General features: G+C 38.7%; 1 protein-coding gene across 2 annotated transcripts; it reads left to right on the top strand.

Moving 5' to 3' along the window:
• Window positions 1–6,256: 6,256 nt before the first annotated feature.
• LOC6569590 (endochitinase A) lies at window positions 6,257–16,643 on the top strand. Of its 2 annotated transcripts, none has more exons than XM_001995973.3 (6): window positions 6,257–6,291; window positions 6,828–6,991; window positions 9,462–9,667; window positions 13,320–13,524; window positions 13,633–13,869; window positions 14,405–16,643. In XM_001995973.3, exons 2-6 carry the CDS (start codon window positions 6,952–6,954, stop codon window positions 16,126–16,128), a joined length of 2,412 nt encoding a protein of 803 aa, XP_001996009.2. In that variant the 5' UTR covers window positions 6,257–6,291; window positions 6,828–6,951; the 3' UTR covers window positions 16,129–16,643. The 2 variants fall into 2 exon arrangements, with proteins under 2 accessions (XP_001996009.2, XP_032597574.1); XM_032741683.2 differs by having other exon boundaries at window positions 13,284–13,524.
• The last annotated feature ends 221 nt before the right edge of the window (window positions 16,644–16,864 follow it).

Raw genomic sequence — 16,864 nt, 5'->3', positions numbered from 1 at the left:
AGGCCTTAAAAGACGCATAAAAAAATTTGCATAGATCACTCTTTGATAGTGAAGAAACAAAGCATTTCGTGCGACAAAACAAAAAAGTATTCAGTATCAAAAATTATTGTCGCTTTAGCTTGAGCAATTAAACTATTTGCTTAACGATTGCCATTCAACAGGCCAATAAAAGGTAAGCGAATAACACTGCAAAAAATAAACAAAAAAAAAAATATATATATATATATATAAATATTTTTAGGTTGAGTGGCAGCCATGGGAACGAGAGCTGAGGGCTTGGATGCTGCTGGAAAAGTGTCGATGTTGAGAAGCGGTTTATGATCGTGCTCAAGGACGCTTATAAAACAAATAAAGCGAAATGTATTAAAAAAATATAACTTACCCACCATTTGACATAAATGCCAATTTAAATGCTGCAAAACGCATAAATCAACAAACGAGAGTTGTTGCTGCTGGTACTGTGGTTGCTGTCGTGTTTTAACCAAAACAAACGATCAGCAAGTGGCGCACCTTAAAAACGTTTTTACTGGCAAAAATGTGCTTTGTGCTGATCCGCCAGCAGCAGACGGCAACAACAGCAATTGAAGAAGACACCCGCAACTGCAACAGCGAAAGGCACAGAGTTCAACTCAAGCCAACAATCTACTAATCCATGGGCTTAGACAGGATCTCAGCTAGGGGGTGGTTTGCAAAGTACTTAATCAAAATGAATGGGATATAAAACATTTGTCCAGTCAAATCATTATTCATTTTCTAAGTTCTTTGCATACTTTTTTGTACACTTTAACCAAATATAAAAAATATATGAAATAGAAAGTTCTTGAGTCCAAAGAACTATTCACTTAATAGATATTCATCTTCTGGGTGTATTCCTCTCTCTCTCTGTCTCTCTCTCTTTCTCACTCTCTTGACTACGCCCATGAACCCATAATAAGCACAAAGTTCAGGCAAAAACGAACTAGTGACAAAAGTTGCCAGCGTTGCTGCAAATGGCATCTAATTGAATTAACATAAAGAGGGAAAAGTTGCCTTAATAAATGCGCATAAATTGTGCTTAATAGCAAATGCAAGATGACAACATCCTGGTCAGCTGGCATTTAGACAGAAATTGGATGCTGCTTTTATAGGAAATGATTGTAAGTCAGCGTCTTTGGTGGCTCACAAAACCAGCTGCTAGCTCCATAAACAATGTGCTGGCCGAAAAGACTTGGCTGAAAGCTCATTAACATGATTACAATGAATAATTCCACACATATAGTATTCCAACACTGTTGCGAATAATTACGACAAAAAAATAAAAACAAAATAATGCATTTGTATGGGCAAACGCAATTAGTCACAGATACTACAACAACAACAACAACAGCAGCAACTTGTTGCTGCTGGGGTGTTAGTGCAGCATCTGCAACTAACCGCGCCGGATTCTTGGCGAAATCAACGTCTTAAGTTGTTGTTGTTGTTGCCTTTGCCGTTTGCCATTCCCATAATTTGCAAATATTTTTATTTATTTTGTGCTGTGTTCGCCTCAACTATACAGCTATATGCACATGCCCAACTGGAATATCTGTGTGGCATAGCAACTGCCTTCACGTCTATAACATTTTCTCACGTTTCGTCTTGAAAGATTTCGGCACAAGTTGCGCCTCTTGGTGTGACTATATATACACTTTATGTATATATATATATATCTATGGCGGGGGTGAGCCTAATGCACATTTTATGCAAATTCAGACTTCAGTTGCAGTTGTAGGTATGTCTTTATTGGTTTTACTTTTATTTAACATTTGTCGGTTTATGAGTGCAAATTAATCTGACATAGTCGGGAGTCTATCAAAAACAAGTTCGTTGCCTAAGTCTTTCGTTTTTATGTGCTGAAAATAATAAAAACGGCTGAAAATGGAATCGTAAACTATACAAATGTATGTTAGAGGCAAATAAAAGCAACTTCAACATCAATTTATATAGATGTATATGTATTCGTGATCGGCATCAGCATCAAGTTGATGTAGCCAAGGAATCTTCGAGACTGCAAGAACTAGAGGCCTACAATTTTGAGTATAACGTTTCGAATCCAAACATATTTTAAACTTCTTTCATTTTTGACTTCGATGACGGTTTTGTTGACAGCGCTATACATTTAAACATGTGTGATGTGTACGACTTATGCTAGTTAAGGACTTGACTGCAGGGTGTTTAGTAGTCGAGTTGCTTCCACAAGAATACTCTTACCTGTTTTTTTTTATATGACCTGCTCATTTCAAAGATCGCGCATCAGTTAATTTCATATATATTTTTTTGGCTTGTTGCAGCTGTCAAATTAGCCGACTGACTGACTGACTAGCTGCCTGCCCCAATCCTGTGCCGCAACTTTTGCGTTAAGCCATTTCGCAAGACTCTTTCGCACATTGCTGTCGCCGTCGCATCATAAACAGTGAATTTACAGCACAGCTGCAGTTGTCGGCATTGCCACGTGCATGCGTCCCAAATCTCAGAGCCATGCGAAATTCGACTCACTCTGGGTGTATGTGAGTGTGTGTGATTTCTTATTATGAGGTTTTCCAACCAATTCACTTTATCAACGGGAAATCTTGGATGCCTATACTCATGCTCATAGCTACACAATTACTCAATGGCCCAGACAGACACAATTCCAATTGAAATGCCCAGGCTCCAGACTCCTCAACCCCCAAACACCTTAACTGACAAACCCCCAACCAGCAAACACCCAAAGGCAACAGCTGTTGCACGCAGAAAAATTTCCTAATTCAAAGAAAACATTCAATAAAGTGTGTGTTTGGTGCAAGAAATGTATAATATACATCTTACGATAACATAGAAATGAATTAAAATAATATATAATTAAATAAGTGATTTTCAAAATATATTTATTTTATTGAATAAACTGAAACATGTTAAAATGTGAAGAACGGTTTCTTTTGGAATATAAAGAGGCACACATTTCCCAAACAAATATTTTATAATTTTTGTGATGCTTATGAATTTGTTTATTTAGCCAATGATATTTCCTCTTTGATCTGCGCGACTTCGTTGAAATATAAAAATGCTTGATTTTCCCAGACATATTATTAATTACATTTAGCTTAGGGATTATTTGTCCAATCAAATTTATTACTTCACTAATGACATTTTCAGTTTAATGCTTAAGATATTGAATTTAGTTATTTGACAAACTGACTTATCAATCATATTTGACTCTACAAATTTTCTTACTTGGTCACAAGTTTAGGTGTCCATTTCTTGTGAGCAATATTTTTTTTGTAAGTGTTGACAGCCATCAACCCCATTCACATTCCCATTCCCAATCGAAATGCTCGACTCGTTAGTCGGCCTGCTGCTAAGTTTTTGGCATTTTTTGGCACGTCTGTTGGCCAGCCACCAAAGTGCCTGAAGAGCTGCTTGCCTGCCTGCTGCGCTCATCTTCAGCTTAATTGAAATTTACTTTTGCTGCTGCGGCTGCTTTTGCTTTTGCTGTTGCAGTTGTATCAGATGCTGATGCTGATGCAGTTGGTGAATGTCTGTATGCATTTTTCATTGGCTTTGGCTCCCACACATTGTGCAAATGCTTTCGGCACTTTTACTGCGCTTATATAATCCCAAACGAAAAATTAAATAATTTACGTGGCAAATATGTATAGGAATTCTTAATGATGTTGCTTGCACGTTGCTGTGAGGCCCTTATTGCTATTTATCTATTGAGCTGCTTGTAGCTGCCAATGTTGTACAGCAAAATCGTGTCCGTGTCTTTGCGGCGCATTTATCAATGTCAGAGCCAAAGCGGAGGCCATTCAAATTGATGTGTATTTAATTGAAAGCCAGGCGCTAATTAGAATTATAGCCAAGCTGCTGTGTAATGCTGACACTAAGTAACTAACCGAAGGCAAAGCCAGTTCGTGTCTGCAGTCTTTTGTTTCCTTGCGCTGCTTTTGTTATTGCCGTTTTTTGTTGTTTTCGTTTTTATTTTCTCATTATTGGCACTGTCCAGTGGACGACACTTCCTAGTTATTTGGCCTTTCCCACGCAGTTGGCTCAAAACAGCATCGCGTGAGTCACAGCCTTTCTTTGCCGAGGATGACACAAACGTAGTCCAAACAAAATAAATTGAACATTTATTATGCTTTTCTAGGCAGCCCAAATACGACAGACAGATGGACGAACTGACGGGCGGACAAAGGCAAAACCTCTTACACAATCATTGCAGCTGACTCTTCATGAGACGAGAAATTAGAAAAAGAAAAAAATGATGGTAAAACAGTCAGGCTCAGCATCAACTACACAGCGCGAAACATGATGTACGAAAATGTATTTTGAATTACCTTGAATTAAGTTGTCACCAAGATTCTTAGGCCAATATATATTTAATATAATTTCTAAATACATTTTTTGTCTTTTCTAAAGGAATGAGAATTGGAACAAAAGGTCATCTACTTATTTTAAGATTATATCTACCTTAAAAATACCTCGAAAATAGATCAAAATACTCAGTTTATGCATTTTCAAACATAGTGGGCTGATCGCATTCTGCCGAAATACATTTTTTTCGCTCTGTGCACTGTTAGAGGCATAACTAAAACCAGGTTGCAACCATATGCCTGCGCCTGCAGCTTGGGCCAGGCTGAAAGTCAGAAAGTCGCAGGCTCGTCTTCAGTTCGCCTTTGTGCAGGCAGTTGACATTTTTTTTTGTGATAGGTTGGATTTGCTTGATCATTTTCCGGCAGCCAACCTCAACTTTGAAATGCCAAGCTGGCACTTTTAGGGCTACGCTTTGATGGACATTAGTTGATTGTTGCTGGCTGTTGTCGTTGCCTTTTGACAAACAAAAATCTAAATAGCAACGCCCAAATACAAAAAAAAAAAAAAATACAGCAAACAATCTGCAGATTTTTGTCTGAACTGCAGGCGTGCAAATTCCCACACTGCAACCAAAATGCCGCGCATTCCCCACACTCTGTGCCACACACTACTCACCCATATACGCGAACCGGATTGCCGACGGCAACAGCAGCAGCAGCAGCAGCAACAGCAGCAACAGCAGCAACTACAACAGCGGCGCGACTTTTGGCCCGACACAACAGCAACAGCAACAGCAGCGACTGCGGCCGAAGCAGCGACAGTAAATGACAATGCCGCCGCGCCATGACTAACTATGACATAATACCAGCGGAAGATGCAACCGACGCGACGCGACGCGACGCGCTGCTAGTCGACGCTACTTGCAAGCATATGCATTGTACATGGTACATGTAATTGCAGGCGGATTGCGGTGGGAGTGCGGTTGGGGCTTAGTTCAACTAGCGACCTGCTCATACACAGCGAAAAATAATCACGTACAAAAGATCAAAGCACCACGCTTGATAACCTAAAGTCATTGTTTTTCAAAAGTGAAACTTATCTTCAAAGTTGATGTGAAAAATAAATACGATTTTTACACGAGCACATTTAAAATTCAAGTATCAAATAAAAGAATTAAACAGGATCACTTATTCTTAAAGTAAAGTACGGCCCTGGGATCCTTTCCTTCGTCTTCTCTCAGCAAAAACAACAACCAAAGTCTAACATAGGCGAACAATGAAGGCAATTACTACAAATTATTTTATTAATAAATTGTATATTTTATATTTATATATATTGAAGATATTTTATGCTTAGTCTATGACTCAATGTGCAATTTTGAGAAAAACGTTCATACATCAGGTGTGACTTACAAGAGTTTTAAATATTTATGTCGAGGTCATTGAAACTTAATATTAGTGCATACATTTTCTCTCTCTGTATCAATATGGCGTTGGCCCTGCGGCCCTGCAGTCGCTGACGTAAGTGAGTGACAAACGATGCTGGCAAAAAACTGAGGAAAAAACTCCTTGTCAGCTGGTCAAACAATGAGCACAAGTGTCACACGCTGCGTATGCGTAATGTGTAATGTGCGTTAAGCATGCGACACATGAGCACTCAAAGAGGCCGCAGATCAGATCGACAAAAGCTGAGTAGAAGCGGAGTTAAAGCCGAAGCGGCTTCTTCTAGCAGCGACTCGTGTGCCGCCGACGCCGCTTGTATTGTTGCTGTTGCGAGTGCGATTGTTGCTGCTGCTGCTGCGACTGCGACTGTGACTGCGTTTGTTGCTGCTGCTGCTGCTGCTGCTTCTGCTGTTGCTTCTGCTGATGAGGCCCAAGTGGTTTTTCCTTTCGCTTTCAGAAATCATTTCGCTTCGACAACGTAAACGATATAGTCGCAAAACGCGCATCACTGCGCCACTCGCTGTGCTCGTCTCGTGCGGTTCGTAACCACATCTAAATTTAAAACTTAAAACAAAAACAAAAAAACAGTGACTGTCACTGTGACTTGTGACCTGCCAGTGACTGAGTGGTTGTTTTTTCTGTCTGCCTGTCTGCCTGTTTGCCCAGTCAAGTGAGGCAGACAGCGAAAAGACTCTTGTTGGTTGTCTTCTTCAACGTTTCGCTGCACATTCTAAATGGCTTTTCCGTAGTTTTCGCACCTTGCGAAACACATTCGTATACGCATTTACATACCAAATATACCAATCCGAATACGAATACGAATTTGAATACGAATATGAATACGAACAGGAATATGAAGAAGAATTTCTGTTTGATTTTTGTCGGTATTTCTTGCTCGTTTTCTAGTTGAGCGCCCGTCTTCCATCCACCATGACAAACAGTTTCACCTAATGGAAATGAATCGCTCGTTGATCTTTGTGTTAATTTAAGAGAAACATAAAAACAAACTTGTGCGTTTTGTAACACTTCGAATTATTAAGATTATCTGCGTGTTGTGTCTTTTATGTTTTACAGTGCATTCCATGTGAATATCTACTACTACATATATTACTAGCAGCTTAAGCACTTTGGATAACCCTTTGGATACTATAAATTACATTTACACCTCGATTTGGATTAACCACTTAAGTACAGCGCCATGTCGATTATTAATTATCATATGTGCGCCTTTCTATTGGGTGAGTATGTGAAGACTAATTGAAAAAAGAAAATAATTATACACTAAAATACAAAGGGAATGACTCGTTAACATTATGTTTTTCATTTTGTGGTATTTTTACATATGAGAGAGAGATTATCGGAAAATTAATTAAAGTCAAACAAATTTAAAAAATGTTCAATAATTAAATATCATCAATGTAGCGTATTTGTGTATAACAAAATGAGGGAAATATAAATATTATGAAGAAAGCTCAAAAGATTTTTTGAAAGTGAATTTTTTAATAATAACAAAAACGAAGAAAATGAAATGAAGTGCACAATTTTGGAATTTACTCATAACCTACTCAAGAACGTTTTTTAATGGAAGGGAAAAATGTTAGATAATTTTTAAAGAATTTACAAAGCACACTTAAATAGAGTTGAAATGAATATTTTTTCTTTACGCGTTTTTGAATATATACGAACAAATCTGCCAAGACTAAAGGACATATATGTATAATATCTAGGAAAAAAAGATCTTGAAGAGGAATAATAAAATTAACTTGAGACTTAATGCATTATTTGCTGCTGCATTTGTATATGAATGAGTTAGAAGTATATTTAACAAATGTCTTAACATAAACTAAAAAATTGCAAGAAATGTATTTATCTATACGGTGGATATAAAATTAATTTAAAATTAGTACTTAATTAAAATCAGATTAATTAATTAAAATCAAAATCATTAACTAGATCGAACGTCTTAAAAAAAATTCAATCATAACCAAAATGCAACAGCTTAAATTCTGCAAATATTCTGCGTAAAATTTTAAAGCACAATTTGCAATTCATTAAATCCGTTTCCTTATGATAAATATCATTAGGCACTCTATCGCTTTGGTCACGCATCTCACTGACCTTCCTTATTTGCGATAATTACGTATTTGAGCACACATATAATGTATATATATATATAATGACATATATATAACATCACATACATAATATGTACTGAGCTCATCTCCGATAACTAATTCGCATGATCATTAGCTGACGCAGCCTGCTCAATCTTATATTATATATATATATATATATATACATATATATAAATATAAGAAATTATGTATTGACCGAAGGTCTAAGCAACAGGCCACGTTTCTACAAATATTGTCTTACCCCGAATTCGAAATAAATGCAATTAGTGAATTTTGCCCAGAAAAAAATATGAATATAAAAGGTCTGAACAATTTATTTGACTAATATATTGGGTCAGGCATAGAAATAATAATTATGTGCGCATGAACAAATTTATTGTAAACCATCTCTTCAATGGTCATTAACATGCCCAGACGACGACGCCCTACGGAAGCTCGACTTCAAGTCGTGCGAATCACTTGTCTGGGACTCTAAATTGGGGGATTGAATAAGAGGCAATAAACAATAGAAAAATGGTTTGGAGATTCAACCGCAATCGGGGCATCATCTGCCTAGTCATAGTTCACACAGGCCCAAACAAAGCCAACAGAAATTTGAAATTGGTAGGGAAAAGTGGGAATTGAAAATGAAATTCATTTGAATTAAATGCGAATCTTTAAAATAGACGAGTCTTTGCATTTCTCTATCTCTCCGGCTGTTTGTGTCTTGTATTCGCCCGATGATGAATGAGGCACTCCGATTGCATAATATTAGCCAACGAATTTGGTTGCAATTTGTGCTTTGGACCAACTCAAGGCGATTTTAAGCATTGGTTCTGCAATTGCCAAATTGCAATTGCCTTAATTGCGGCAAGCATTTGCATCTTCCGCTTCGAGTTTTGTAAGAACAGTAACCACAATAAAAAATAAAAAAAACAGCATTAGACTTGGCTATAAGTCATACATATGGGCGTCATGGTAATTAGGCTTTTTGGGCCATTAACGTTCCGAGCTGTAGTGGCTTTTAGTGTTAGTTGTGTACACCAATTGCTTCGTAATCCATAATACTTTGATTGACATGGCATTTTAATTGTTTTTAACCCTCATGTGGAGACGAACATACATATATATATTTATGTATATTTATATATACATATTTTTATTGGCCAATTTGACAGTTGAATTTGACATAAGTGTACAAATATCGCTGTGGGAATTTTGCAGACCATAAAAGTTAATTATGTCTGTTTTGTATCAAAAAGCCATCAATTGTCAAAATACAACAAACAGAAAATACAACAAAATCACACACACTCACAATCACAGAACTTAACTAGAGGTAACCTTGAGTCGGCTTGAAGTACTCCATCACAACAACACACTCAAATACACACATAAATCATGTGCCTCGTCTTGAGTCTTGTAAGCGAAAGTGTTGCGAGTGTGTTGCGAGTGTGCTGCGAGCCACATTAAGATGAAGGTCAGCGGGGCAGCTGGCCCCTACTTAGAGTCTATCAACTGCACCACTTGAGTCCAACAAATCTTTAACGATTTTACTCACTCACGATTTCTTCTTCTATTCGAAATATTACAGCCACAACGACGGCCATACTTTATGGGAAGGCCCAGCTGCTGGATGAGGATGATGATGTCTTTGGGCGACCATGGCCCACGTATAGTCTGCAGAATATGCCCAAGACGCAGTTCACGTGCCGTGACAAGATCCTTGGCGGCTACTATGCCGATCCCGAGACCCAGTGTCAAATGTTTCATGTTTGCGTCAAGCTGCCAGGAATTGGGGTAAGTGTTGACATGCAACTGTTTAAAGACAACAACAATAACAACAAATATAACATAAAATTATTGAAATAAATGTGACAGGCTGTGCTAAGGTAAATAAATAAATAAATTAATTAAAATTTCTCTCGATTCCCACATTAGAATATATATATATATCAGTTTTGTGGCATTTAATTTTGATACAATCGCTGTAAATTGACTGCGACAATACTCTTCAAACCTGTATAAAGTGTGTCCTAAGTCCATAATTTTAAATAGTTAATTATTACTAAAGAAAACCATTCATTTTTTAATTATAAATATTTCATTTTTTGTCATGACAATACCTCGGTTAGTACTTATTGCCAAGTCATAATTTTGTTAATAATAAATTAAAATAAATATACGAGTTGATCTTCAACTAGAGATCTCCCTATTACATAATTTTGGCTTGTTATCATCATAATTATTGTTATTACATTAAGCTTGCAGCTCAGCCCATAAATATAAGTGCCTATCATGGCCAGCAGCTAAAAGTTCACAACTTTGGATTGAAACCTGACTGCCAACTCAAGGGCTGATTCTTCGTCCAGATGCTTAGATAAAACAACTTCCTATCAAATTATCAGATTTTTAATATATGCACGCGTGTTCGAAAATCGTGCGTTTTGTAAAAGTCATAGAAAATTTTGTCTGCCATCTTTATAGGCTTTAACAAAACGTAAGACTTTTTGTTGTTGTTGTTGTTTACTTGGCGGACTTCGTTCAGTGTAATCTGTTTGCGCTTGGTTGCCGCTGTCAGCTAAATGGCAAAAGTTGCACAGCACCGAATGAGGGGGCCAGCTGTGGGGCAAGGAGGTATGTGTGATGAGACTTCGTGACTGCCAGCCAAGTTGCCAGGTTGCCAAGTTGCCAAGTTGCCAGCCGGTTGCAGTTAAGGCCAAAAGAGGAAGATGAAGAAGCAGAAGAGGGCGCAGAGCAACAGTTGCTTGACTTGGATCGCTGACCTTTAAGCAGAGTGTGTAGAGTTAAGCGATTCCAATTTTTTTTCTTTGTCTCGTCTTAATTGCCAATGAAGTTAGTCCGATTTGACTTTGCTGCTCTGCAGTTCATTATAAATGGTCTCAAACATTTGCAATAGTTGCACCTCGCGTTCGTGTTCGTGCAACTGCAGCGCACTACGCTGCTGTTGCCACAGGCTCTTGAACAGTTCCGAAAACAGCAAGAGTTTCTTCTGGAAGCCTGTTCGCTGCCAGTGCACCTTCTTGTTGGCCTTGCGGAGCAGCTTATTTAGTTGCGACAACATTTCATTCTTCTGCTCCAGTTGCTGCGCATGTTGGCTGAAATGGTTTTGCAGTTGAACAATTATCTGTTGCAAGTGCAACAACTCTTCCAAGTTAATTGTGGCATCCTCTTTGATTTTTGCTAGTTCCTCCAACAAATTCTGTTCCTTCACTTCCAGCTGGGAGCAAATATTCGTCTCTGCTTTCAAGCTTAATATATCTTTATTAAGGATCTCTCATCTTTTGCGCTCTCGCATAAAGAGCGCCTTCCACACCTTGGCGCACCCGAGTGTCGAGGCCTCTTTTAGTGGCACATCCGGCATTGTTGCATAATTGAATATCACTGTTCCATCAGCACCCAGGAAATCCTTTAAGTTTCGTGCTAGCCCAATGTTGTAGTATCTTAAGTGAGTTTTGGTAATGTTCGCCAGCACACTGAGTAGCTTTAGTACGCCGCTCATTGGGGTATTGAGATCTCGCATCTCCTGGAGATGTAAGTCCTTGAGTTGGATTAGCTGCAATTTGCCCAGAAGATGCATTGACCGCTCTAGATTCGTTTGCCACACGCATATGGTGAACATAAAATGTGAATTATTATTGCAGATTGCTTTCGGATTGACCGTTTGCATTTGGGATGAGGCGGCAAGGTTCTCCGGCGATTCAATGCATTTAGGAATGACCTTTTCCATGTACTTATAGACATCCTTGGTTGAGGCGACAAAGTGTTCGCTGTGCTCAAGGGAATATTCATTGGGAGTGTCCTCTTCAACATTCCCCTGCTCCTTAGTAAATTCATCCGTTTTATGCTCAACCTGTTTGGCAAAGAGCTGTCTATGCTTAATGAATATATTGATCTCCATGCTAGCCTCCATAGTGTAAACATGGTCAAATAAATCACTTAGAATGCGATCAAACATATCCTGCTGATCAATTTCATGCTGACCACCCTCTGCAGCGGTGCCATAGCTGAAAATCGTGCTAGTTTTACCCCTGAGCACATCATCCAAAGCACTCGAGACGGCTTCCTCACACACATCCGTTTGCTGCCGATTGAGCGACGACAATTTGCGAAAGAAATACATTTTGTACTATTAAAAAGGAATTGGCATTGAGCACTAAGCATGGATTGCACACAGTTGGCACTAGCCTGTCTTACCATTTTAAGCGAAAGTCACAAAATGGTACGAGTTTTACCTGGTAATCGAACAGAACTATAAATATATATACAAACAAATTTTAGTTGTCAATTAGCCTACTGTATATATATATACGTTCTTTTATGTGTTAGTTGCAACGCCAACCAAGATCGAGAACGTTCACTTCACTTCACTTCAATTAACGGCAAAAAGTGTGCAGCATCACCTGGCTGGCTGACTGGCTGGCTGTCTGCCTTCTCACTGCCGGATACCAGTGGAAAATGCCAAATACCAAAAGTGCCACAAACAACAAACGACTCAACCAAATGGCAAAGTTCGCTAGTCAACTTTTTTTTGCCTTGTTAAACTCCAAAAGCCTTGTCGAGGCTATTGTAACGTTTGTCACGATATATTCTCAGATACATCTATTTGAGATAGTAGACTATGCATGCATATCATACTCGCCTCAATATCTTTTGGACAAACTGCGAAGTAAACAAATTATACTTGCATTAGAATTCACAAATGGTCCCACTAATCTCTGAAAATGAGTAATTGAGTATAATTTATTGTTTAAAGAAATAATCATGATAATTAATTGGTTTAGAATACATTTTACGAACAAATATTTCAAAGTGTGTTATATTATTATTATTATTATTATTATTATATATGTATGTATAGATAAACAAGTCTTCAAATTGTTCTCTAATAATTAATATCAATTTTATAGTGTGCTACATTAAACCGAGTTATAACTGACCTATGTATTTGCATATTTATACACAATAAAAAGTAAGAGCAATTTTGTATGAGGAAGATTTCTTACCTGTCTATATATACTCATATATATGATATTTATTGTTCTGACACGATTCTGAACTGAAATAAGAAAGAACAGCTATATTAGTGGGAAGATTACATACTTGTCTATATAGGATCATACATTTATATATGATATATTGCTCTGATTCGATCTATTTCAATTAGAATCCAGTTAGTTTTGGGATTTAATTATGATTGTACAATTATTTAAATTTGTATTACTTTATTGCTGTTGTTGTAATTGTTGTTGTTTTATCATTTACAAAGAGACATAGAAGAGAAATGCTTCTAATTCGAATTCTAATTTTGCCTTCACTTATTTAACATTGAATTTTGCATGTTTGATCTGCTTATGCTGTATATGCTGTTTATGCCGTTTGTCTGTTTGCGCAGCTCTCACATCGAAGAGTTAATTCGTTTGTCCAACAGGTGCAGGACTATCGCTTCCTCTGCCCAAATAGCACGGCCTTCGATCAAGAGCTGCAGATCTGCGCCAACTGGGCGGACGTCGACTGTGACAAGGCCACCGCCTACGATGACAACAACAATCTAAACGATCTTTATCGCGGAGCGGATGACAGCAAAAACGCCAACGAGGAGGAGTCCACATTTCATTTGCAGCGTGCCGAAAGTGGTCAGCTAAATACATAATGAGCCTCAATAATGCCGCTATATTTCTTCTTCTTTTTCGTTTTGTTTTGCATCTATTAACATAACATATATATTGTGACCCAATTTGCAGGTGATGTACGTCGCTCAAAGGAGAATCGCAAAGATCAAAAGCCGCGCCCAAGACATAATTATGCGCAGACCAGTTCGGACAACACGCAAACATCCAAGTCCAGACCCATCACCAGCTATTATACGCCCACGACAAGTAGCACCACCAATCGACCCACAACAACAACAACAACTACCACAACTGAGCGCAGCTACTACAACGTTTACAACAACAAAGAAAACAACGATGATTCAAAACGTAAGCCACAAATATTCAAGAAATAAACGTTTCTCTAATCGAGACAAGATTGAGTTGAAAATACCCCGCAACAAATATTTGTATAACGATCTATTTCTTAATTCAACAACTCAAATTGATATGGGAATTGGCTTAAGAGCTTAAGTATGCCAAGATATTAAGTATAAGAACAAGTTTAGCATTTAAATACTCAGACTAATCAAGTTTAAGTAGCATCTTAGCACATTTCAAGTGCATATCTAAAAAATGGACATTCATATTTAATTTATTCAGAAACAGCATAATTTTCAGAATTAGATATAATCTTTCTTTAAATTGAGTACATATATATCCATATATATATTTTTCTTATCAAGTAGAAAATTTGTGAAATGTTTGTCTTTGCCAATGTTGCACAACTTTGTGATACCATTTGTTTACACATACAGGGTATATAACAATGGGACTTTTAAATTTATTACACAAATTAATCACGCGCTTGTCTGCAATCTTTATTTATTTTGTTTTCTTTTTTGTTTTTTTCGCATAACCACAGAAGACATCGATGATATCTTTAAGGGTTCCCACAGTTCGCACTTCTTTGCCAATCGCCATGGTGGCCGCGAATTTGATGAGGAGCCGGCAGCACGTCCCCGACCCAATGATTTCAACGAATACAATCGCAAGACAACGGAGACGGCCAGCAAAACGCGTGTGACGCCCACCAGATCCCAGAGGATCACCAGTACAAGCTCGGCAGCAACAACAGCAGCAACTACAACTACAAGTGCACCCTCCACTAAGGCCCTAAAGAAGATCACCCTGCATGCTTCGTTCAATACGGATTTCCAGGCCTACAAATCGAGCACGCCCAGCACGACTTCAGTGCCCACAACTCCTCGTCTGGGCAACAGCATCACCAGTCGCTTCAGTTTCGGGCAGAATGACTATCAAACCCAGGAGCGCATACAACCAACCACATATAATCCAAATGCTTATCGCATCAAGAGCACCGAGGGTAAGAATGCCCAGGACTTTGATAAGGAGACGACCAGACGAAACAAGCCCACAGTGGCGGCAAGGAAGCAAAAACTTGGCCCCCAAGAATCCAACTACGTCAATCACAATGAGTTCGTTGAGCTGCCCAAGGCGAAACTACAACAACCACAGCCGTTCCAGGCGACACAGCAAACGTCCAGAAGGCCTGCTCCTGCACAACTGGAGCCACAATATCATCGTCCCCGAGCACAGGATATATCACGTGTGGGCGCCCAGGAGCCATCGCCATTTAAATCGTCCGCCAAGCCGCGCACTTTCACCAGCCGCGGAAGTATAACCTACAAGGCAACGACTCAACATTATGCCGATGATGAGTTCCATTATCCAACGACTACGAGCACAGCTAATCCTAGCTATGGCATCTCCAAGAGGACTACCCAAGCTGGTAGGGATTCATTCACACCCACCACCTTCAAGCCCACCACATACAAGAAACCCTACGAACAAAGCTACTATCAGACACAACAAACACAGCGTCCCAGCCAAAATCAGCCAAAGCAGCAGACTCCAAGTGTGAGTCCAAAGAAGTCGAGTGCTGTAACCGCTGCATTGCCCACCACAGCCAATCCCTATTATAATGTGGATGAGGATGATGGTCAATATCATCCGGAGCTGTATGAGAATGACTTTCCACGCAATCGCCTCAAGCTTCTGCGCAACAGATCTGGCAGCAACTCCGCATCGTCAACGACGACAACACCTTCACCGGTGTCCAGTCGGCAGCCACATGGCTTCCAGCAGGCTCACAGTCATCTAAAGAGTCAACAGCAGTCAGCCTATCAAAAGGAGCGCGAACAGGAACAGGATCTAAGTGATGAGGATGAACTCTTCAAGACGGCTCAGTCCCTGAATTTTGGTGCTGCCAGCATTAATAAACTACGCGCTGACATCTACAAGGCGGAGAAGAACTCTCAGCAGTATAACTCCCAATATAGTCCACAGGTGGCGCCATCTAGTCCCAGGACGACCAACCGGCCAACAACAACAACGGCTTATCCAACTAGCACCACAACAACAACAACAACGACAACAACAAGACGTCCTACAACTACAACAAAAGCAGCAACAACAACAACAACATCGACCACCAAAGGCTCCTCGGCGGAGCCAAAGAAATCAAAGAGCAAAAAGGATCAACAGGACAAGAAAACCAAGTCCAGACGGCCGCCATATGCTGACGAGGATACCAGCTATGATTACGCCTACTATGACACGGACTGAGGCTCTCCCAGTTCCCAAACTACCCAACTTAACCACAAATACCCACTTTACATATCCTTCATCAGTTCATAGCATAAAATACATAAACTAATATTACTATTTCTCCTCTCAAGAAAATAATCTCTCCGATTCCACTTTAGTTATCGTTCATTAAATATTCCCGATCATTGCATTATATACATAAACTACACTATTCTATACATATGTCCACTCCCCAGCAGCAACTATATACATAGGTGCCACAGTATTTTATATACATATTAACTATGAAAAAACAACATCCCGCATTAATCAACCGTCTTCGTCTTAAAAGGCAAAACTCTTCGTTGCCCAATGAAAACTCGCGTACATATTCATTCAATCAGACACGTTCTAATGAATTTCCAATGCGTGTATCTAGTTATTTAAATAAATCAAACATATTTTTAGTCGTTAGACAATTGTTAAACTGAAATGATGCAAACATACAACAAAATCGAAAAAAAAGGAAAAATTTGAAATTATTTTGAACTACAGATGGCTAAATTTGCAAATGTATTTTATATTCAAGAATTTGGTATTTGTAAGATTTATTCGAATGTATTCATTACGAAATTTATTTTAATCATAAGTTTTCTTGTAAATAAAATGATAAATAATAATTGTTGTTGAATTTTTGTCAGCCAAAGAAGGCAACCAATTTGAAAAACGCGCCAAAGTACTCAGTACTCAAAATCTAGTAATCGATGCTTCGCAA

Source organism: Drosophila grimshawi, unplaced genomic scaffold (assembly GCF_018153295.1).
Source record: "Drosophila grimshawi isolate 15287-2541.00 unplaced genomic scaffold, ASM1815329v1 contig_311, whole genome shotgun sequence".
Classification (NCBI taxonomy): Eukaryota; Metazoa; Arthropoda; class Insecta; order Diptera; family Drosophilidae; genus Drosophila; species Drosophila grimshawi.
This window is presented reverse-complemented; position numbering and strand designations above follow the sequence as displayed.

Bases quoted from the DNA above. Each gene is read 5' to 3' on its own strand.
- LOC6569590 (XM_032741683.2), top strand. From the start codon at position 6,952: ATGTCGATTATTAATTATCATATGTGCGCCTTTCTATTGG. The intron at 13,525-13,632 runs GTCAGCTAAATA...CCCAATTTGCAG, and splicing joins TTTGCAGCGTGCCGAAAGTG to GTGATGTACGTCGCTCAAAG. The intron at 13,870-14,404 runs GTAAGCCACAAA...GCATAACCACAG, and splicing joins AAACAACGATGATTCAAAAC to AAGACATCGATGATATCTTT.